The sequence below is a fragment of the Haliotis rufescens genome, unplaced genomic scaffold (assembly GCF_023055435.1).
Source record: "Haliotis rufescens isolate VD_foot unplaced genomic scaffold, xgHalRufe1.0.p SCAF_13, whole genome shotgun sequence".
Lineage (NCBI taxonomy): Eukaryota > Metazoa > Mollusca > Gastropoda > Lepetellida > Haliotidae > Haliotis > Haliotis rufescens.
In genome coordinates this window covers 10,292,928-10,317,924 of record NW_025963813.1, presented here as the reverse complement: position 1 = coordinate 10,317,924, position 24,997 = coordinate 10,292,928, and the positions used below count along the sequence as shown (strand labels likewise).

The 24,997-nt window shown below is 39.2% G+C and overlaps 1 protein-coding gene across 6 annotated transcripts in view; it reads right to left on the bottom strand.

Moving 5' to 3' along the window:
* Positions 1–24,997, bottom strand: part of LOC124139068 (pleckstrin homology domain-containing family G member 5-like) — a 242,894-nt gene that overhangs the window by 84,220 nt on the left and 133,677 nt on the right. For 5 of the 6 annotated variants that reach the window (XM_048394169.1, XM_048394167.1, XM_048394168.1 and 2 more), the window contains 6 exons: positions 11,402–11,531; positions 8,940–9,072; positions 6,247–6,322; positions 2,756–2,938; positions 1,573–1,670; positions 768–916 (listed from right to left, as the gene is read on the bottom strand). In XM_048394169.1, the coding sequence (XP_048250126.1) occupies positions 768–916; positions 1,573–1,670; positions 2,756–2,938; positions 6,247–6,322; positions 8,940–9,072; positions 11,402–11,531 (769 nt within the window). Of the gene's footprint in view, positions 1–767; positions 917–1,572; positions 1,671–2,755; positions 2,939–6,246; positions 6,323–8,939; positions 9,073–11,401; positions 11,532–13,407; positions 13,482–24,997 lie in introns of those variants that run through there. The other variant, XM_048394170.1, reaches the window with a different exon arrangement.

Sequence of the window (24,997 nt, the reverse complement as noted above, 5' to 3'; positions counted from 1 at the left end):
TTGCTATCATTTGTCAGATTTAGAAATTCTGTAACAGTGAGTCAATATTTCAAAGGAGGAACTTTGATGCAATCAACACTGAATCTTTTATTTAATGATCCAGAATTGACGATGGGCAGCCTTCATCCACACAAATGTCATATATAGAGAATCTCACCCAAGTGTCTTTTGATATCAAATATATCAACACTCGGGTGAGATTATATTTATCATCCTTCCAACGTAACAGTAATAAGCAGTGTCTTCAGTGTAAAAAGTACTGCTAACAGCTTCAGTAGCAGAGCCATTAGTGATGTCATTTGATTGTGACGTCAAGGTAACCAGTGATGTCACAATGGTCTGCAAAGCATTGTGATGCAATTTCATTGCAGCGATATCTACAATGTTTGGATGAGAAATATGATTCCTTTACAATAACAAAATAAAAAATCCTTTACAACTCTTTACATAGCATACACAAAGAACAGACAATGTTCTGAAAAAGAACAAATCCTTATGTAACCTATGCAATTACCAGGTGATAACATTGTGCCAAAAAACTATTTCAGTGAAAAATAACATCTTTTAACACTTCAAGCCAAATGGTGCTCTCCTTGTCTAAAACCATGCAACACATTCTGGGGAATAAAACCCTATATTTGACCATCCCTGAACACACAACGTCACTTCATTATCATTTTCCTAAAAGAAATTTCTCATCCATACCTAATTTTAAAAGTAGTTGAAAAAGGTCAACTATCTTTGAGCAATGATGTCGAGCTACTCACTGCGATCGGAAGATTTAATGTGCAAAGTGCTTCCTGCGAGGTTGAATGTATCACAGTTGATGGGAAGAGGCGTCTTGGAGTCAGCTACAAATACATCCACTTTGGAACAATCCAGGTTCCGACGTTCCAGTATGGGATGGAGAGTCTCTCTGGAAGACGACACAACGCCGGAGAAGTGTTAACATGGCATGAGACAGGTGACAACACAACTAAGTCACTCAGGTGTTCAGGTGAGGTGAGGTGAAATGGGGTTTAATGTCGCGTCCAAGATTATTGCACTTATATAGCGACGTGCATGCATGTGTGTGTGTGTAGCTTCTTGTACTAGTCCGGACTGATGCCGATTTATAGTGCTAGCACACTGAGATACCATGCCGCAGTTTAACATGAATACCCCACTCAGACACAGTATACTGACTCTGAGCCGACCAGTCCTTGTTTTAGCCCCTTAATGCCCAGCGCCAGACAGGGTAACAACAAGTAACATCTACCACGACCACAGGAGGTGGTCCCTATCTGTACAGGATAACTTGTCATCTTAAAAAATGTATAAATGCAATTGCACAGCATAAATACCTCTCTGCCCTCCACACATACAAACAAAAAATATTGAAATGCATTACATTACACCTGTGGTTGCTTGAATAATTTACCCTTATAATGTAGAAAAGTTTGTTTGCATGTTCAGATAGCTTTATTTAGTTCAAACTATTCAGTTATCACCAAAACAGGTATAAACTTAGACATAGTATCTATCTAGATATTCAAATGCATGCAAGTTTTTAAAAACTGAGCATAGACTTACTGCAGTGTGACGTTCTTGACAGCAGCGACCACCTCTACATCCTCACCATCGATGTTGTCCGCAAACCTTAACGTGAAGTAGTCGTCTACAGAGGGCAACTGCAACGTGAGGATATACAATGATATACAATGATAGACAGTGAGAGGCACTGACATGGTGATATACAGTGAAGTACAATGATATAAAAATATATACATGTATCAGCATTGGAGTTACCGTGTTCGACGTAATAAGCTTCCCGTTCTAATAAGCGCCCACAAAGATATTGGCTAATATATTGGCGAGTGAACAATCCAAATAAGCACCCGTTCCGATTGATCAATGTAAACAAGACTTATTTTGTTCGTGTATACTACGCACTAGTGTGTTATATGCACCCTTAATTATGGGCAATTATATTCTGGAAAAATATATCTGTTGTACATAAACATTTCAAGCTGTCAGCATAAACCACGATATTTATCTTTCAACTCTGTTTTTTTCACCAAAATAATATTCTAATAAGAGCCCCCTGTTTCTATTTTTGAAAGCGCCCTGGGCGCTTATTTTGTCGAATACAGTAGACCACAGCTTGTCAGCAGTATGTTCCAGGGAAGCCTAAAGTGCAGGTCCTAGATTTTACCACTTCGGCGTCGTGAGCAAGCGCTTTACCCACTTGGCTATCCCACCATCCCTGGTACCCGCGAGCAGGAGTATGGTACTGGAAAACCAAGCATGATAATCTAAAATGGCATGCTTGGGCTGAGAATGGGATGAGAACTGGATGATGATGAGACTGGGATTATTTCTGAAAGAACCCTCAGCTCTATTACAGCAGTAACCTCCAGAACATCACTTGTACCTACCCTAGACCATCACTTGTACCTACCCTAGACTGTTGCCCAAGTAGAACCCTCCAGAACATCACTTGTACCTACCCTAGTCTGTTGCCCAAGTAGAAACTCCAGAACATCACTTGTACCTACCCTAGACCATCACTTGTACCTACCCGACACTGTTGCCTAAGTAGAACCCTCCAGAACATCACTTGTACCTACCCTCGACTGCTGCCTAAGTAGAGCCTCCAGAACATCACTTGTACCTACCCTAGACTGTTGTCTGAGTAGAACCCTCCAGAACATCACTTGTACCTACCCTCAACTGTTGCCCAAGTAGAACCCTCCAGAACATCACTTGTACCTACCCTAGACTGCTGCCTGAGCGGAACCCTCCCAGATGGAGGGAGACCAGGGTCCCCATTGATGTCCTCTAGTACCCCGTCCTCTTTCAGTCCTTCACTTGCATCCCGACTTTCAGAATCATGCTCTGGGGAATTGGCCATGTTCAGCCCCGAGTCTAGACTCTGGCTGTGTCGGATGAAGCCGTCCTGTCAACCAGACAACAACCATCATTGTGGGTCAGTCTTTGAATATTGTTGGGTTTTCAAATTGATATCTTCACCTGGTAGTAAAGTGTGATGTTGTGATCACATACATGGTTGTATTGTGATGGTCAGTGGTTATAAGCACAGACAGTACAACTATAGTCCAACTGTCAGAGAAATACCTCCAGGAAAACAGTTCCCTTGACAAAGTTGATGTTATGTTGTCATATATGGTGTCATACATGTGTTATTTCTCTTCTTGTGTCATGCATGGTGTTCAGTTCATGTGTCATATTTCATGAATGATGTTCAGTTTTATGCATGGTGTCTTGTTTTCATGCATGGTGTCAAGTTTCATGCATGGTGTCTTGTTTTATGCATGGTTTCTTGTTTTATGCATGGTGTCTTGTTTTATGCCTGGTGTCTTGTTTTATGCCTGGTGTCTAGTTTTATGCATGGTGTCTAGTTTTATGCATGGTGTCTAGTTTTATGCATGGATTCTCGTTTTATGCCTGGTGTCTTGTATCATGTAGTGTCTAGTTTCAGGTGTTGTTTCATGCGTGGTGTCTGGTTTAAAGTGTGATATCTGGTTTCATGCATGGTGACTTGTTTCAAGCATGGTGACTTCTTTCAAGCATGGTGACTTGTTTCAAGCATGGTGTCTTGTTTCAAGCATGGTGACTTCTTTCAAGCATGGTGACTTCTTTCAAGCATGGTGACTTGTTCAAGCATGGTGACTTGTTTTAAGCATGGTGACTTGTTTCAAGCATGGTGACTTGTTTCAAGCATGGAGTCTTGTTTCAAGCATGGTGACTTGTTTCAAGCATGGTGACTTGTTTCAAGCATGGTGTCTTACATCATGCAGCATCTAGTTTCATGTGTGTCATGATGGATGGTGTCTTGTGTTATGCACGGTGTCCTGTTTCATGCAGTGTCTAGTTTCAAACACGGTGTCCTGTTTCATGCATGGTGACTTGTTTCATGCATGGTGACTTGTTTCATGGATGGTGTCATGTGTTATGCACGGTGTCCTGTTTCATGCAATGTCTAGTTTCAAGCATGTATAGTTTCATGGATGGTGCCCAGTTTCATGAATGCTGTCTAGTTTCATGTGTGGTGTCATGGACGGTGCCATTCATAATGTCAAGTGTGGTTTCTTGTACAGCAGTGTCACATATGGTCTATGTACAGAGTTTCAAACAGGACGTCAAATTAACCATCTGATATCCAATATATAACATTTGTCTTACTGACAAACTGAAACACTTGATAATCACACTGACCACAGAAAATAAAATCATTAATAAAATCCACATAAATCTGTTGCTAAGGAACAAAGATAAGAAAAGGTCTCACAGATAATTGAGCTGAGTCAACAATTTCACTTCACCAGATCAGTCTGACACAGGCCATACCATGCAATCCAACATATGTTCATTCTAGCCTTTTGTTTTATCCCAAAAAATATCCCATCTACGTCATTACAATAATCAATTATACCCATGAAATACATATTACCTTATATGACCACGCCTTCATTTGACATGCTGCAAGTAGTTTGTCAATATCATCTGAACACAGACACACATGACCAAGCATGTGATATGTACGTAGGATACAGCAGTCTGGGTATGGGCGACGCTAACAACAGCTGTTCATACAGGTGATATGAACATTTATTACATGGAAATTGACATCCTGTAATGACCTACATTTACCAACCACTGATCAAGAGTATTATTTATCAGCTAGTAGGTCAATCAAATAATTATTCTCTTGTTTTTAATTAAATACCTGGAATAATGACGGAATTTGTACCTGAGATTCATCCAAGCTACCCGACTCCATTTTACCTTACCCTACCCAGGTACCCAACCCATGTTGCCTCACTCTACCCGGGTACCCAACCCCATTTTACCTTACCCTACCCAGGTACCCAACCCATGTTGCCTTACTCTACCTGGGTACCCAACCCAATTTTACCTTACTCTACCTGGGTACCCAACCCCATTTTACCTTACCCTACCGAGGTACCCAACCCATTTTACCTTGCTCTACCCAGGTACCCAACCCCATTTTACCTTACTCTACCTGGGTACCCAACTCCGTTTTACCTTACCCTCCCCAGGTACCCAACCCCATTTTACCTTACTTGTAATTGTTTTACCAGAGACATGGCATCATTCAGATACATTTTTGAAGTTATCTGATCATCTTTACTCAAACATATACAAGTCAGAAAGAAATGCGAACATTGGTGACTCATAGTAACCATGAAATTTTTGTTTGTCATCACATAACTAACCACGGGTCCAGGTAGTCCTGTGGGTACCCGTGTCCTACCCACCCCACTCGATTATCTGAGTTACCCGTCCCAGCCCTATCTCTAACACTCTCTGTATCTTTAACACTTACTTAAACATATTTATTTCCATAAAGTGGAGGGATTGGCAAACAAGCAAATTTGCTCATCTGGTGCCTCTCCAAATCATGATATACACAAACAAATTACAAAGCATTGAAATTGACATGAGAAATAACATACATTATATAATTGACAAGTAATTATTGATAATTAAAAAGTAACTTGATAATTATTGTTCTGTGTTTTATAACCGGATGATAATTATTGTTCTGTGAGTGTTTTATTACCCGATTTTCTTTCGTAACTAAAGCTACATTGTTTTTTACATCCAGAACGACATCGCAGTATCATAGAGCAAAGTCAACATTGCTTTCAAAAAAAATTAAAAAAGGGACACATGAGATAAAAATGAAGTGCATCTTTAACACTTGGTATCTGTACATCGGGATTGTTGTACAACTCTCGGAGACACATCTTCATCAATTTGAAATCAATGGACTTATCCCTGTGAAGGACATAAAGTGAGTGAGTTGGGTTTAACTCCGCTTTTAACATTATTCCGTTTATATCAAGGCGTGTCAGCTTGATGTGGGAGGAAAGCCCGAAGTGATGCAGGTCTCAGAGGTTTACCACTTCGGTGAAACCCACGAGCACGGGTATGGTGTTGACAAACCTAGAAACATAATCGAGGCAAACCGGGATTCGAACCCACAATCATAGGTTTCTGGTGTGTCCAACGGACACAACTCAGCGAATTGCGGCGCCTTAGATGACAGGGCAGCCCGTGCCCCCTGAAGGATATAAAGATTAGATTATTTCATATGTTGTACCCATGCAGGAATCTCATTACATTAAGCTGAAATGATAACATCCAAAAAATATTATTTGGACATTCCAGTTGAAACAGAAGAATGTTAAGATAAGACAAAAACTTCATTAATCTTACATTCTTCACGATACTCTTTTTCTTGACTGCCTTTTTTCGTTTTAACCTCCTTTCAATATCACTGGGGGATCTTGATCTGAAATAGAATTGCCACACATAATGTCAAGTAAGACACTGACCAGGTAAATATAGTAAGGATCTATCAGAGAGTACATATAGACTTTTCCTGATGGCACTGATTCAAGAAGAGGTGTTGATCCACACCTTGAGTAAACAAACTTTTCTGGTTCAAAACTGTGCAAATATCCAAATGTAAACGACAGAGGTTCAAAAATAGATATAAACAAAATTGTCCTATGAACCAGACTATTTCATTCATAAAAATCCTGAAATTCTTATATTGGCCATCAAACATGTTTGAGAGAGAACCCAAGTTGAAATGTTTACCTTATGCTAGGAAGAACATTACCTTAAAGCTAATAACAAAAAAATAAACACATAATTAAATCATATCTTAAGCTGATGACATTTTAAGGTATCTCATGTAATATTGAACAATATACCTGTTCTTTATATACATATTGAACTGCAGCCCAGAACATGTATGACAAGTCAATGTCGTATGGAGCCTATTTCTGATCTCTCTGTGTTAAATTTTCAACCAACTGTTACTAACATCCCTGTGGATTTGGTTTTGTACACCAGTCTCACTGTGTCCCCATTCTCAACACTTTACACAATAGACCTTTAAACATTGCAGCTTTAATCACAACATGGGATTATCCTCTTCCTCTTGAGCAGGATGTCCAAGCCTTATCCTCTGGAGCAGGATGTTGAAGATGAGTGGTGATGTATTATCTACAAGCACTGAACATCTCTCCACCATCAACCTGCTTTTGTAGCAACACCAGTGCTGTTTACTCAACTACATCATTGTGTACGCTCCTTGACGGGGAGGCTGGTCGTTAACAGGATGGTAATTGACCCTAATTAAAGAGGTGACATCCCAAAGGATTAATCTGTGATGACAGGATTAGCGGAGGCGATGAACCAAAACATTGTTCACAAAATATGAATAAACAAAAAGAAAAAATTATATATTTAATCCGAAATATTTTTTTCACTGCAGTGATCAATATGAACACAATCAGTGGTCAGTACTCAAACTTGATGAAGCAGTCATAAAATATGATACTTTTCCTCAACTGTTTGTTTCTTGTTTACCACCTCACCTGCAATATTTCAGGAATAGGACGGCGGGCCATAAATAATCAAGTCTTGACCAAATAATCCAGTGGTTGACATCATGAGCATTGATCTTTTCAGTTGGGATATGATCCCGTTAGTCGTCTCTTTTGACAAGCATGGGTTGCTGAAGACCTATTCTAACCCGCATCTTTACAGGGTAGATCCCATGACAATTTCTCCCATGAAGTGAGTGATGCTGTTGGGAACAGTATTTCAGTAATATTGCGGCGTGACAGCTTAATGTGGATGAAAAGATCAGCGTGATGCGAGTCACAGATCCTTCCCTTTGTGATGATTCTGTGATGAAGTGTTGTTTTGCTTTTTTTTAATGCTGGACTCAATATTCCAGCTATATGATGGCAGTTTTGAAATAATTAAGTTTGGGTGAGGTGAGGTGAAATGGGGTTTAACATCGCGTCCAAGATTATTGCACTTATATAGCGACGTGCATGTACGTGTGTGTGTTTGTGTGGCTGCTTGTACTAGTCCGGACTGATGCCGATTTATAGTGCTAGCTCACTGAGATACCATGTCGCAGTTTAACATGAATACCCCACTCAGACACAATATACTGACTCCGAGCCGACCAGTCCTTGTTTTAGCCCCTTAATGCCGAGCGCCAGACGGGGTAACAACAAGTACCATTTTTTAACATCTTGTGGTATGACGCGGTCAGGGATCTAACCCCGGACCTTCGTGCGGGCGGACGCTCTACCACTAGACCACGGAGGCAGTTAAATCAAGTCTAGACCACACAATCCAGTGATTGATACTGTGAGCAACGATCCACAACGTCCGGATATGATGATATGCAATCAACCAAGTCTCTGAACCTGACCACCCGATTCATAGACGCCTATGGTAGGGACATGATATTGATGGACACAGGATCGTTATAAGGAACAATCTAGATTCAAAACCATGGCACAATGAAGGGAGACAACTCTCACAACAAATTTGGGTGACGCATGACTAAAAAGTAGTGCCTAATATTTGACAGTGTTCGCCCCTCTCTATTGTACAAAACACCATCCTACAAGGATATATTCTGATACACTTTGAAAACACATATTCAAATTCTTGTAATATTTGGCATAACGGCCACAAAAATCAAATCAAGTTGTTCTATCTCATGGATAGTCAAACACAACAATGTCATTAAAAGTAGACAATTTATGGATAACAACTCATTTTTTACTGAAAAGGCAACGTTTCGGTATAGATCTTTATACCGTTGTCAACCTTGACAATGGTATAAGGGTCTATACTGAAATGTTGCCTTTACAGTCAATAAAGAAGTTGTTATCCATAAATTATGTCTACTTTGTCATCTGTCAACTTCTAAGATATGCCAATCAAACAATTCACAACGATGTCATTGTACGGGTTTGAATCTCATTTCGGGATGTACTGAAAAAATAGTTTTTTTGTCATTCATTTCGAGCTAGAATTGATTATGTGTTTTCAGTGTGTTTGGGTGTATGTTTGTGTGTAAGAAAACGTACCTTTTCGCCTTCTCTGTGTTCTTGATGTAGATACCATCTACAGTATCCTCATCCCCCTCAGACTCCTCCCCAGCCTCACTGTTGCTATGGTTACCAGACTCAGGGGACGAGATGTGGGATAAAATGGGTTTACCTGAAAGAAAACAGACATCGATATAATGAGCTGAGGTGAAACGGGGTTTAACATTGTGTCCAAGGTTACTGCACTTATATAGCCATATGTGTGTGGCTGCTTGTACTAGTCCGGACTAATGCCGATTTCACAGTGCTAGCCCACTGAGATACCATTCTGCAGTTTAACATGAATACCCCACTCAGACACAGAATACTGACTCCAAGCTGACCAGTCCTTGTTTTAGCCCCTTAATGCCGAGCACCAGGCAGGGTAACAACAAGTACCATCTTTTTAACGTCTTTTGTTATGACACGAGATCGACCCCAAACCTCCGCTCTACAGGTGACGCTCTTTAAAAAAGTAACCACTAGACCATGGAGGGGGTCTCAATATAATGAACATGGTATAACACTGCCACAAATATCACAGCTGCGGACACCAAGTATGGGTCTTACATATCTATCCTATTTGGGAACTGGACCCAAGTCCTTTGGTGTTATAAGCAAACACTCTAACCACTCTGCTAACAAACCACCCTCACAAATATGAAAAACACATATTCTTCTTGTTTTTACAAAAATGTGAACTGGATACATGTCAAGTGAGTGAGTGAGTGAGTATGGTTTTACGCCGCTTTTAGCAATATTCCAGCAATATCACGGCGGGGGACATTAGAAATGGGCTTCACACATTGTACCCATGTCGGGAATAGAACCCTGGTCTTCGACGTGACAAGCGAACGCTTTGACCACTAGGCTACCCGTCCGCCCCACATGTCAAGCCATGGAGAAATAATATAACAGTGATACAATGAAAACAGACACACCCAAGGGATGTGATTCAACCATACATTATATATGTAGTTGTAATGGACAACAGTCACACCCTGCAACAGGTGTTGACAACATTAAATACTATAATATTATCTGTCAAATATAGTATATTTCGTAAAAAAAAAAGATACCGTATTCGACATAATAAGCGCCCAGGGCACTCTCAAAATTAGAAATAGGGGCTCTTATTAGAATATTAATTTGGTGAAAAACAACGGAGATAAAAGATCGTACATTTCGTGGTTGATGCTGACAGCCTGAAATGTTTATATACGACAGATATATTTTTCAAGAATTTAATTTCCCATAAATAAGGATGCAGATAACACACATATTATACAAGAATAAATAAGTCTTGGTACATTGATCAATCGGAAGGGGTGCTAATTGGGATTGTTCACTCGCCAATATATTAGCAAATATCCCCGTGGGTGCTTATTAGAGCGGGGTGCTTATTACGTCGAAGACGGTAATTAAACAATGTTAAGCATCCAAAACATGGTGGAGTGTCTGAGTCCTGTGACAGCTGGATGTAAATCACTTGGGTATACAAACAAAAACATTAATTAAACTATGATTCAGTCTTCACGTGTTCCATTGCAATATCACATACACCAGCATGGAAACAGGGACAGGCAAACCAACCAATGATAGCAAGCGCACTGATGCATGCCAATGGCTAATGATACTACAGTCGGCCATTGTGACCACAGATTTCAGTCAACCTTATGACAAGCACTGGTTCTGGGGGCTTCTGCCCTGGAATAATATACTGTGATGTCATCATGCACGAGACATTGATGATGTACGTATTACATTAATAACACAGTCTCATCACATCAACAAAGCCACATGGCAAGTAAACACATTATTGGACCAGATCACATCTAAATTAGAACACAAAATTGGATTTAATATAAATTTGGGAAACAGATTCTGCCAAGTGAGTGAGTGTGGTTTTATGCCGTGTTAAGCAATATTCCAGCAATATTCCAGCGATATCACGGCAGGGGACACCAGAAATGGGCTTTACCCATTGTACCCATGTGGGGAATCGAACCCGAGCCTTTGGCGTGATGAGGGAATGCTTTAACCACTCGACCACTCGACCACCCCACCCCCGATTCAGCCAAGTAATACCCTCTCGACTTCGATAATGTTGGAGTGATCGTAATTTATATAAAGATGATAAAGTTATTTCAAATGATACCTCATGCTCTTGTGGCGCTACTTGTGACAATACAATTCATTATTCATTTGTATGTCCAATAATTATATTCTAAGAAATAATGTTTTATTATACAAATGGATAATTTGCAAATTAAATTCACCAATCACGGTTTAAATTGTTAAAGATTAATAATATTAATATTTAAATATATTGAAAGACTGCAATGTTAAATCTTATTATTGAATGTTATCTTTCATAAGTGTGCACTAAAATCATGTATGCAACAAGATAAGCCGATGGCCAGTTTACCAATCATTCCAATAATTGATAATAAACCACTTACGTCTTTTGGGAGCATCAAGAACGAGATGACCTGTGAACTCTGGCTTTTTATGAATGTCAAGGTCACACTGATGGCACAGCAACAGCGGCCGGTCCTGGTTCTCCTCCGTGCACTGGGGATGATGACAAACCTACAACAAACAAACAAACAAAATAAAGTCCCACAGCACATCTTAACTCAAAGTAGATCTATTAAAGTTCATCCTATGTTGACAGCTCACATGGCAACATTCTGAAAAAAAGAAGCGACATTAATAAAGGAAATGTAGGAGTGAAAGTATTTAATAGTAAAGCCATAACTGCAATACATAATTGACTGTTTTTTAAGTTTTTAACACATGGCGTGAGGGGGGGAGGCGTTTCATTTTTCATATTTAATAATACATTATTAAGTAAAGGTGTGTTTATCTTGGGCCTAGTGAGGTGAGGTGAAATGGGGTTTAACGTCGGGTCCAAGATTATTGCACTTATAAAGCGACGTGCATGTATGTGTGTGTGTTTGTGTGGCTGCTTGTATTAGTCCGGACTGATGTCGATTTATATTCCCAGCTCACTGAGATACCATGACGCAGTTTAACATGAATACCCCACTCAGACACAGTATACTGACTCCGAGCCAACCAGTCCTTGTTTTAACCCCTTAATGACAAGCGCCAGACAGGGTAACAACAAGTACCATCTTTTAACGCCTTTTGGTATGACGCAGCCGGGGATCGAACCCCGGACCTTCCGCTCTCCCTTGGGCCTAGTGACTGTCCCAGGATGTTTGACTGGTATTTCAAGTTATGTTTTGTATAACAATCTAGCAGTAATCCTACAATAAATGTATTATTATATTTTTATGAAATTGTTTCAAAAAGCGATTGTTTATTAATTTGTTTCATTTAAACTAATTGTTCAAGGTATTTTCAATTATTGATAGATGTGATTCACATGACTGATTGGTTGGACTAGGTATATGGTGTATTTCATGGAGTGAGCGAGGGAGTGGGTGGGTGGGAACGAGTGAGTGAGTGAGTGTGCGAGGGGAATCGAACCTGGGTCTTTGGCGTGACGAGCGAGAGCTTTAACCACAAGGCTACCCCACTGCCCACATGAAGTCAAGAAGGGGGAAACATGTGTATCTGTTTCCTTCGTCTGCAGGTACTTGGTGCAGTACCATGGCACGAGGCGGTGTGCTTAGTATTGAGGCACGCAACGGTGAAAATCTAATACCGCATTCGATGTAATAAGCGCCAGCGGCGATATTTGCTAATATATTGACTAGTGAACAATCCCAATTAGCACCCCTTCCGATTGATCAATGTTCAAAAGACTTATTTAATCGTGTTTAATACGCACTCTTGTTTTAGATGCTGCCTTAATTATGAGCAATTAATTTCTAGAAAATATATCTGTTGTGTATGATACGCACATACTTTTCTTTTGTATCATTTCTGAGTGTCAGCATAAACTACGAAATTTACAATCTTTCAACTCTGTTTTTTCTCTCACCAAAATTATATTCTAATAAGAACCTCCTATTTCTAATTTTGAGAGCGCCCCGGGTGCTTATTATGTCGAGTATGGTAAGTTAGTATGGCCAATGAAATTTTTTTTTAGGAATAATAGGTCCCATGAATATCATACATGTATTTACCAACTCGGGAAGACTGAAAACATTTTGTATACAGGTTTGAAATATATCAATATATTATTTCCATGTTAGATAGAATAAAAAAAAGCATGAATGATAACATAAGACAATAATAATAATGACAATAGTGCTGATAATATGGATAACAATAAATAACATCAATACAAATGGAATATTATTAGCAGTAGTAGTAGTGGTGGTTCTGTGTAAATATTATTGATACCAATACAAATGATGACTGTGTCCCATTGTCCAAAAACAAGAATAACGTTTGATGTAAACATCAAACATGGTCTTTCACTACAAGCATATAGACCAACACTGAGGCCTGCTCCTGTCACAGAACATGTAAACTAGAACCGTTACAAAACCTTGATGTCAACATAGAATCTCGAGTGTACGGCATCTTGTCTCTTGAGTTGTCTGATGCTGGGCATTGTGATGTATCCACACCAGGAAGTGACCTCTATCATGTGCGCTGATAATTGTTTATCTTAATCTACAGCGAAATGCTGATTGAGCTTATCAAGGGGAGACAACTCATCCAGACTGAGGCTGGGACTGATGCAGTTGTGTGAGGCTGCTGTGTGGTTTATCTCACCTCTCGTATAGATGATGGGCATGTATATGGGACTTATAATAATATCCACCCATGTCTGTTCATGGTTCATACAAATCTTGGGCAAACAAATTTAAGGCCTTTGAAAGGGCAATGACCACATTTTGAAAGGCAATAAGTGTGCTCTTAAACATATTTATTGAGACATTTTAAGTTTATTTCATGTCAGAATGGCTCCACTGTATATGATGATGATGAGTGAGTGAGTGAGTTTGGTTTTACGCCGCTTTTAGCAATATTCCAGCAATATCACGGCGGGGGACACCAGAAATGGGCTTCACACATTGTACCCATGTCGGGAATCAAACCCGGGTCTTCGGCGTGACGAGCGAACGCTTTAACCACTAGGCTACCCGACCGCCACTTGATGATGATGATGAATATGATGATGATGAATATGATGATGATGATAATAATAATAATGTGCCAGATTCCATTGATGATGAATATGATGATGATGATGATGATAATAATAATGTGCCAGATTCCATTCACGGTTCAAGCAATTGCTCATGGCACTACCTCGGACATCCTACACATTGCAAACTCTTCAGAATGTAAATCACTTCTAAATGTCTATACATTCATCATTCTTCAATCTCCACATAAAAATGTTGACAAAAATGTATATTACTTTCCAAAGGGAAAATGAATATAATTACTTAAGATGATCAATATAATACACATGAGAATGGGTGTACTTTTCTCATCCACACATCTGATGGACACCAGAACACTTATGAAATTCCTGAATACATCCCTGAAGTAATACACAGTTTTCATTTTAAGATGGATTACGAACCATTGTTTGGAGCCCATCTCAAATCAGTTTGTTTGTTTGTTTGTTGTTTAACACAGCACTCAGCAATAGTGCAGCTTTATGCAGCAGTATGAGAAATAATCAAATCTGGGCCAGACAATCCAGTGATTGACATCATGAGCATCGATCCATGCAATTGGAAGACGAGGACACGCATCATTCATGTCAGCGAGTCTGACCACCCGTTCCTGTTAGTCGCCTCTTACGACTAGCATTGTCGCCTTTTATGACAAGCATGGGTTGCTGAAGACCTATTCTACCCCGGATCTTCACGGGTTCCATCTCAAATCAAAGTCAATCTAGACAAATTCAGGTCAATGCAATATATGTGGACATACTGTACTAAATGCATGACGTGAAACTGAGGCATCGTCTCGGTGTATACACAGTCATCATCAACTGTCAGATTGAAGTAAATAATAAGATTTGATTCTGCAGACAAAGTGAGTTCTGAACTGAATCTACCTCGCCAGTACTGTCAGTTGGTCTGAGTCTTAATATCCCTTTCAGGGGAGGTGGGGTAGCCTAGTGGTTAAACGTTTGCTTGTCATGCCAAAGGCCCGGGTTTGATTCCCGACATGGATACAATGTGTGAAGCCCATTTGTGGTGTCTCCTGCCTTGAGATTGCTGGAATATTGCTAAAAGCATCATCAAACCCAACTCACTCACTCACTCACACATCAGCACCACTTTCAAGGTCCAATGGAATTTGCAATCTCAGCAAGTTTGAAACTAAACAATTGCACCTATTAACCATCTGCTAACTCAAGGCTTATTCACTAAATTTAGCAACAACCATACCCACTACCCTGCTGATACCCGACACTGGGTGCCAATGACACCATCTGGACCCCGTCTAGCGGACTCATGACGAGGGAGCCTCCATCTTTACCGCCCTTTTCTTTCAAGATGTGTTGAGTGTTGAAACAGAATATATCTACACATAACAGCTACATTGTTTATTAACAGATACATTTCTATTTGATGGGATGTATTTCCCATAATGCTTCAGTACGCTGGCAAGTTTAACGCCATGATCATCTGATAGTCTTATAAACGAGGCCCATTATACTGGTGAATTACTGCTAACTCATTCAATAGAAGAGAGTACATAAGCACTTATAGGTCTCACGTATAGCCTATGAATCTGTTATTACACTATACATTTCACTCCTCTAAAAACATGTTCTTGATGCTGTGGAATGCAGCTGGCTAGACTTGCTTTTATATTATCTATATATTTTTTGGTAATGTTTTCCACAAAATACACATATTGTGTCATGCAGGACAAAAACTGCAGTATCGAAATATTAGAGCTGAATGTGACCATGTAAATTAGTCAATATTGTTTTACACTGGTAATTCAAGTAGACAAATTTCATTTACCTTCTTCGACGTAATACGTGACCAGGACGCTCTCAAAATTAGAAATAGGGGTCTCTTATTAGAATATCATTTTGGTGGAAAAAAACAAAAGAGTTGAAAGATAAATTTCATGGTTTATGCTGACAGCCTGAAAATGTTTGTATACGACAGATATATTTTTCCAGAATTTAATTGCCCATAATTAAGGGTGCATATAACACACGAGTGCATATTATACACGAATAAATAAGTCTTGTGTACATTGATCAATCGGAAGGGGTGCTAATTGGGATTGTTCACTAGCCAATAAATTAACAAATCATGCCGTGGGCGCTTATTAGAGCGGGGCACTTATTACGTCGAATACGGTATTCATCAAACACTTTAAGTTGTGAGAGGGCCATAGTAGATTAATTATTTGAATTTCATTCCTGCCCATCTCACAGCCAAATATTCCAACTAATATCATTTTATAATGTCTACAGACAAGAAAAATTGCTTTGAGAATTTCTTTCTTTCTTTTTATGTGAATTACATGGACATTAAATTACGTGGATGCCTTGAATACTTTGCTTATATTATTTTCTTTTACCGGTCCGTTTCCAACTCAATTAGTAAATATATTGTTGCACGATCTTAAAATTAACTTCTTAGAATTGAAGGCAAGTTGGTTTGGGAGTTTGTTGTTAAACGCCGCACCCAGCAATATTCCAGCTACATGACGGCGCTCTGTAAATAATCGAGTCTAGGCCAGACAATCTAGTGTTTGACATCATGAGCATCGATCTATACAATTGGGATACAATGACATGCAACATACGATCCCCTTAGTCGCCTCTTACGACAAACATAGTTGCCACTTACGGCAATCAAATCACGTTGTATTTGTCAGATCACAATGCATGCACTTTGCTGAAGCATTTATAATGAGATGCAGATATGACCAGGGATTCAATAGGAAAACACAATGGGACAGCCCTAAGCCCTGTGTTGCCAGGTAACTCAATATCAAAATCATTCATAGGGAGCAACACATAGATATGGTTACCGCAGCTACAAAGTGGGGAATCAAACCAGATCTCTGTGTGACCCAGCAAACACTTTAACCACCTGGCTACCCCACCACTTTCAGTCTAGAAACTCCCAGTGAAGTCATCCTTTTGTTCTCCAGTCAGGTTAAAACTCATAAACAGGGATGTTGTAATGTTCCCAGGTTTTTATATGATATCCCAGGGATATTTGCTACATACAGTCAAGTCCCGTTAGTCCGACATTGTTGGTTGCATATGATTATGTTGGATTAAAGAGTATGTCGGATAAACAAAATTAAGTAGTATCAACATGTGTGATCGAAAATCGGTATAATGATACAAACATGTAATAAAAAAATATAAATGAAATATTCATATTGTAATGTTACATTGTTAACGTAATATGTTTTTAATCATCCAATTTAAAGCTCAACACAAAACAACTGTTACGGACTGTATGACTTTTACAAAATACTTTAAAAAGCATAGTCTGGAATGGAAGTCGCAACTTTGAAACTGGTACCGCAAAGCTAAGAAAGCTGCTTTCTAAGTGGCTGATGTTAACTTCCTGTTAGTTATTTCATTGGTCGGTCACCGAAAGGTTGTTCTGACGTGACTACCTGTAATTAGATGTTCTCGGTGATAGCGAGAACTTGTATCTGATTTTAATGAGATTGAGGTAATCTAAGCATTTTATTAATCCTGTTTTCTTTATTTAAACTTTAATTGTTTATTGTTAAGCAAGTTTATCTCTGCAGCCGTTGTAATATGCTGCTAGCAGCCGACTCGTGGAGAACGCTGATCACTGTGTTGGATTAACAAGACTGATTAATGAGTAATTTCGTTAATTCGTTGCAAATTAGGTGTGTCAGAGTCGGAGTGCAAGACTGTCGGATTAACAGGTCTAGATAGCACTGATTTAATCGGTTCCCATTATTAGTGTCGGATAAAGCCGATTGTTGGATTAACGATTGTCAGATTAACGAGACTTGACTGTAATATGTTGGAATATCCCAGGGATTTTATTGATATAACTTTCATTTATATTGTAACATAAGAATGTTTCTTGCTAGAAGTTTTTTTTGCATTTGAACACAATGTAATGAAATGTAAAATCAAATGACAAATGTCCCCGCAAATCAAACATGCACTAACCGTATCTGTAGCCCAGTGAATGTACTACTAGTTTACGGAGTACCTGATAAATCACAATGCTTTTAAGAATGTCTTTTTTAAGTAACTGTACACCAGCAACAGATATTTTACTCCCATTTCTGATAATGGAAAGTATGTTTGAAACATAAAAAAGTTTAAGTTTATTTTTTCAGTTTACAAGTTGGATAAAATACATACCCTCAGGTTTTTATGAGATATAAACCCTCAACCTCAAGATAAGACCGAGGGGCTGACATGATTTATCCTACACATAGAAACCCCTGTTATTACAGTTGAAAAAAAGTTGGTTCTTTACAATGTGCGCAAAGGTGTTTTCCTTGTAACTTGTGTGAACATACACCAACTATCATTAAGAAAATCATTTTCAAAGCGATCCTTTACAATATAACAAAAAACATTTCAATTTCCAAGGATTGTGACTAAAATGACTCCAAGCAGAAAAAGGCCTTGTGATATTCAATAACTGCTGTTTACAATAGGAAATTTATTAATGGAAAAGAAAAAAAAGTAATTTCCATGCTGACATAACTGAAATCTATGTCAATATTGGCTTAGTCACTGCATTGATGTAACAAGACGCAGATCACTTCAAATGACGAAAAGATCGTGCACGAGTCGAACAGCCTCTCAGGGTTTGAATGTCAACAATGGTCTGTAAGCAAGGTCTTGTGGGCTATTCAGACCCATAATCCTTGTAATGCTGCGGGGATTTGCCAACAAAATGTCAGCGCCAAGGGCCGTTTCTGACACACCTTGTGTTGACACTATCCACGAAGTTCACAAACAGTTGTGAAAACTACAAGTACTACCGGCTTGTGTGCTAGTCTATGTTGGGGAATATGAGTGCAAATATTGAATACACTTTCTTCAGGATGGAGACTGCAAACAACTTCTGATAAAACCAGAGATTTTTTGAAAGTGTTTCATATTATTGGATGATTGGTTAGTAAAGGTTTGGCTACTCCGTAAATGGAATTGTATGCCAACTTTTTCCTTCAAAAGGCAAATAAAATAAGGAATTTCCATTCAAAGTGATACATACAAGAAAGTTAAATATTGCAGTTAGCTGACTGGTGGGTAAAGCTTTGGCTTCTTTATCAGTGGAATTGTGTGCAAACATTGAATAATTTCTAAAAGACAAGCAATGCAGTTAACTTTTCTCTTTCGAATTTGTTACAAAATCAGAATTTTTGTTGAAAGTGTTACATATTAGAAAGTTACATATATACTGCTCAAAAGAAATTAAATAAAAGCGACAAAACCCTTTCCATATTCATATTCAAAGTTTGGTTTATTGCTTCTTTGAAAAATTTTTCAGATGTGGGAGGCAAGCATATCATGAAGTGTCGTAATGCAGCTCTTGGATGTTTTCCACTTTCCTGAAACCCATCAGCATGGGTCTTATGTAAATTAAACACTTAGTCACTGAAAATATTTCAATTTGATGGAAACAAACAACTCCATTTTAATTGAAAGGAGCCCTAATGAGATGGGAAATTCAGGACCTGAACCTGTGGAAAATCTAGACTTGCTTCATTCTGTGCCATAGCATTACAGTAAGGGCTTAGTGGAAGGGATAATAATATCCAGGGTCTGTCGGACAGGTTAGCCCGGTATCACGCTGACATAGAAATATAACCATGGCAAACTGGGATTCAAACCCACGATCATTGTGACTGAGGTTTCTGGGCTAAAACGAGTCCAAATTTATACCCGGGTACCTGACCCCCTATTACCCGACCCTACCCGGGTACCCACTGCAGGTCTCAAGAGTTGGGAACAAAATGTCTGATTGGGAATCGTTTTACCGCAGCCCTGACCGAAGGGATTTAGAAGTATCAAACTATCAGATCATGCGTACACTGAAGTTGACCGAAGCTTATATCTTTACTCAAACATATACAAGTCAAAAGGAATGTGTGCATCGTCAGAAAGAAATACGAACATTAGCGACTAGTAGTGCCTCCTATTAAACTGCGACAGGAAGTTATACATACAGTTATTCCACATTTAGTTTCTGATCTAAATAGGATGAGTACGAACATTAACCCGTTGGGGGTGAGACGCAGGAGGGGTGGGGTGGGGAATGAACAGGCTGGTCGTGACTGTCATCATTTTAATAGCCTTAATATACCCACAATTACAATAATCGTGTTTGTTTGCTATTTTCAGATATACATTAACGCAAAGTAAACAGTGATTTTATGGGTCATGTCACACCAATGACACTCCTTATGATTTATAGATCATGCAGAGGTAGTTGTGGGGGAGACCAGATTATATTCAGATACATATTAACACCAAAAAACGTGATTTTATGGGTCCTGTAAAACAAAATGATACCTGTTATGATTTATAGATCACGATGAGCGGTAGGAGGGAGGAGAACACAATGGCCATAACATCGGGAGGTGAATGGAACGGCCATTATATACTGTTTTCCTGACAGCAAGTAACAGCGAGGCGCTTTCGGAAGTAAATAAGATTATTGGAATTGAACTTCTGTTGGCTAATTTACTTAACAGTTTGTGGTGATCCAAGGGTAGAATTGTCCCCAGTTACGATGGTTTGTAAATAATGAAGCCTGGACCAGACAATCCAGTGATTGACATCATAAGCATTGATAAACGTAAATGGGATACGATGACATGCATCAACCAAGTCAGTGAGCCAGACCACCTGATCCCGTAAATGCTAGTTCTTTCATGGTATTCAATATATGAAACAAGAAATTTATTTTTGAGTTGAAACAAAAACCATAAAGGCCACACCTAATAGTAGTCTACTGTTTCCTGATTGGCTGAGGGTGGACAGATCGGGTTGTATTACTGTGTTGAACCGATGTCACTAATTTTGTATTGTTAGTTACATTTTTTAGTGTTAATGACTGAACAAGCAATCTTTGAAGTTATAATTGTTGACTTATTTATTAATAATATTTGACTTAAATATGGTTTGAGATTTATGGACGGATAGGTGAGGCGGTTCACTTGACCAATCAATAAATGACCAGCTCCCTTAGAGTTACTGAATGATAATGAATATAAACAGGTGAGGTGAAATGGGGTTTAACGTTGCGTCCAAGATTATTGCACTTATATAGCGACGTGCATGTACATGTGTGTGTTTGTGTGGCTGCTTGTACTAGTCCGGACTGATGCCGATTTATAGTGCTAGCTCACTGAGATACCATGCCGCAGTTTAACATGAATATCCCACTCAGACACAGTATACTGGCTCTGAGCCGACCAGTCCTTGTTTTAGCCCCTTAATGCCGAGCACCAGACAGGGTAACAACAAGTACCATCTTTTAACGTCTTTTGGTATGACTCGACCGGGGATCAAACCCCGGACCTTCCGCTCTCAGGGCGGACACTCTACCACTAGACCATGGAGGCAGTCAATGAACATAAACAAGTGACCTGGGACATGTAATAGGCACAGTGATGTGGACACTTAACGTGTGTGTCAACACCATTTAACTAACAACTTCCTACACATGTGACTTATATTTGTTTGTTGTTTAACGCCTCACTCAGCAATATTCCAACTATATGACGGCGTAAGGATAAGAATTTATGGATGAATACCTTCTTTATTGCAGTTGTTCATCCATAAATTCTTATCCTTACTTAGTACTCCAACTTCTAAATGCCTATCAAAGAAGCTATATGACGGCGGTCTGTATTAGTAATCGAGTCTGGACCAGACAATCCAGTGACCGACATCATGATTGTCGATCTTCGCAACTGGGATATGAAGACAAGCGTCAACCAAGTCAGGAAGCCTGACAACACGATCCCGTTAGTCACTTCTTACGACAAGCATGGGTTGCTGAAGACCTATTCTACCCCGGATCTTCACGGGTCTGTGACCATGTACTCATCAACATACAGGAATACAGAACTCCAGATAGGCTGCGTATCTGCGTAAAATACGCATCAGAAATGCAGAAATACGCAGTAAAATAATATCCAAGCGCATCAAATATGCAATGAACATTACAGATACACTACAAAAATAATTCTTGTGCGTATCATCAAAATATTGTGAAGTAACCCTGCATATTCGATTGGCAAATCAGCAACTTATTTTGAAATTATAAACGGGCATATCCGTCAACCTTGCCAAACTCCACGATGACAGTTACCTCATGATCATTTGCCATCACACTTTCTTGTGGAAGTATCGTGGTATTTTTGAGTCCTATAAAGCTCTCGAACCCACACAACACCAGTTTGCAGGGACTAGATGAACAGTGTTTTTAAATATTTAACTTAAAAACCCACATGTGTAAAAACTAGTGGGTAACAGAAATTTGAATACCCAAATAGAATTACTGATACCCAGTGATTTTAAAATGCACGGGTAAAATACCCACAACCCCAAAAGCTTATCTGGAGCTCTGGGAATATATATGGATGTTACACAGAAAGTACATCTAAACATGGACATCAAACATCAACAGTATTTTTGTACATCACCAAAAAGGAACATGGCTGTTTGAGCCAGGATCATGCATCCCAGTACAACAGTGAGTATGGTTTTACGCCGCTTTTAGCAATATTCCAGCAATATCACGGCCGGGAACACAAGAAATGGGCTTCACACATTGTACCCACATCAGGAATCGAACGCAGGTCTTCGGCGTGATGAGCGACACCCCCACAGTACAACAGATGTTACCCCTGTTTAACCCCATAGCTCACCTGGTAAAATCCTCTCTTGTGGAATATGTTGACTTGGCCCATGTTGCCATGACCCTCTTGACCAAACAAATATATTCTTCATGAACAGCAAATTTCACCAACGGAAGTATATAGTGTATTTCATTTTTCTGATACCCCTATAAGTTCACTAAGAAACTGACCATTTTTTGTTGTTGTAAATATGATCTGAATTGACATATTTTGACAATGTTTCCAATCAAACAGAAATTTGATATGGCCTCACACTGTATGTACACATCAATAATGTTTCAGTTTTCATGTAACTGTTTGAAACAAACCACGACCTTCCATCACAGACTAATGTCATGCATGTCATGCTCCGTGTGTCGCCCTTCGAGCATAAATAATATTTCCCACACTGCACATCATAACTCAGCCTCACATATCTACCAGGCAATCATGATTTTGACTCAAAATTGATTCACTACATTTTCTCTCTGTTAATGTATGTGTGACAGAATTACCACATGAATATGTAACTCAATTTAGCAGCAGCATTAAGCATACAAACTGTTGGAAAATATAATCATTTCCATGAAGATAATGAATTTTATAATTTCAATAATTATTTAAGTTTCAACTTGTCCAACCTCAGTACTAGGTGGCAGATGAAGATAATCAGACAAAATTAATCTCTGCAGAATTCCTAAAGAGCAAAAGTGACCAGTTCAAGGCCAGACCGATATCTCTGCAAAATTTTATCAAGAAATATTAAACATTCTTTGAGTTTTGCTCTAGAATCAAAACATGACAGAGAGCACCCATTCCTATATCCCCTTCCAAATTAGCGGGAAGGGAAAAATATTGAAATTCAATGATGTGTAAACAATAAACATCCCACTGATTAGGTCTTGTTTGTTTGTTTATTCCAGCTACATGACGGTGGTCTGTAAATAATCGAGTCTGGACCAGACAATCCAGTGATTGACATCATGAGCATCGATCCACGCCATTGGAATACGATGACATGCAACCAAGTCAGCAAGCCTGACCACCCGATCCTGTTAGTTGCCTCTTACGACAAGTATAGTTGCCTTTATGGCAAGCATGGGTTGCTGAAGACCTATTCTACCCCGGATCTTCACGGGGCACTGACTGGGTACTTTTCCATGTACAACGCACTGAATGGGAACATATGTTATTTAATCCCACCCCTGATGGAGAGCAATCTACCTGTACATCAGCCCCTGCAGCTTGACGCAGCTTAACTCAGGTACACAGGTTATCACAACCAAATCTTCCTCAACAATCACTTCCAACATTTAACCTCCCATACATGGAATTAATTTATTCCCAAGAAAACGAAAAATACACTATAAATATTATGAAAAACAAAAGTTTACAAGATGTTTTATCGAGGTGTGAATCTTGTACATGCAACTTATTCCCTTCTGATAAAATCACCGCTCCCAGCGGTCGTAAACACCTGCAAGATATGTCTTGATAGCAATCTGTCCAGGTAAGAGTGAGCAGGCAATATTTTAGAAGCTACAATTTGAAGTCTCTATGACCAGAAACATCCAGTACCCATTGTATGTGGTGTTAGTGACAAATAACTTCTGTTAGTGAGTGAGTTGGGTTTAAAGCCATTTATTCCAATTATATATCATGGAATGTCAGCTTAATATGGCAGGAAAATCTGAAGTGATGCAGGTCTAAGACGTTTATCACTTTGGTGAAACCCCATCTTCCTGAGGCAAGGGAGTTAACTGACTATAAAAGTCCAGTTTCCCTTGCCGAACAAGACTGGAATTTCTAGGTTCGATCGTATCGCCACCAGCAGTTGTTACGAATAGTGTCCTTTCTATGCCTCTCCTATGGACCAATCAGATTCCACCTCTTGTATCACTTGCATTTGCTTCAAATAAATGGCGGCGCCCAGTCAAGACGATGTGATTGATAATCAAGATCTATATTTTGATAAAACAGGTTTACATCCCAAAGTGCATCAAATCACGTGATCACCTTCATTAAAAACATGAAAGATGTGGAAAATATCTGCTGACGCCGAGGTGGCAGTGCACATCTTTTGCAAATCCTGCAATCGACCAATATCTGCACAACAGTTTACAAACCGGATTTCTATTTCGCTACACGATTTTGATTTTGATTGGACTATGCATAGGCTTGTCAGTCCAGCCAAAATATAACTCCACAATACCAGCCTAGTTCGGCAAGTACGGAAACTGGACTTTTATAGTCAGTTAACTCCTTTGCCT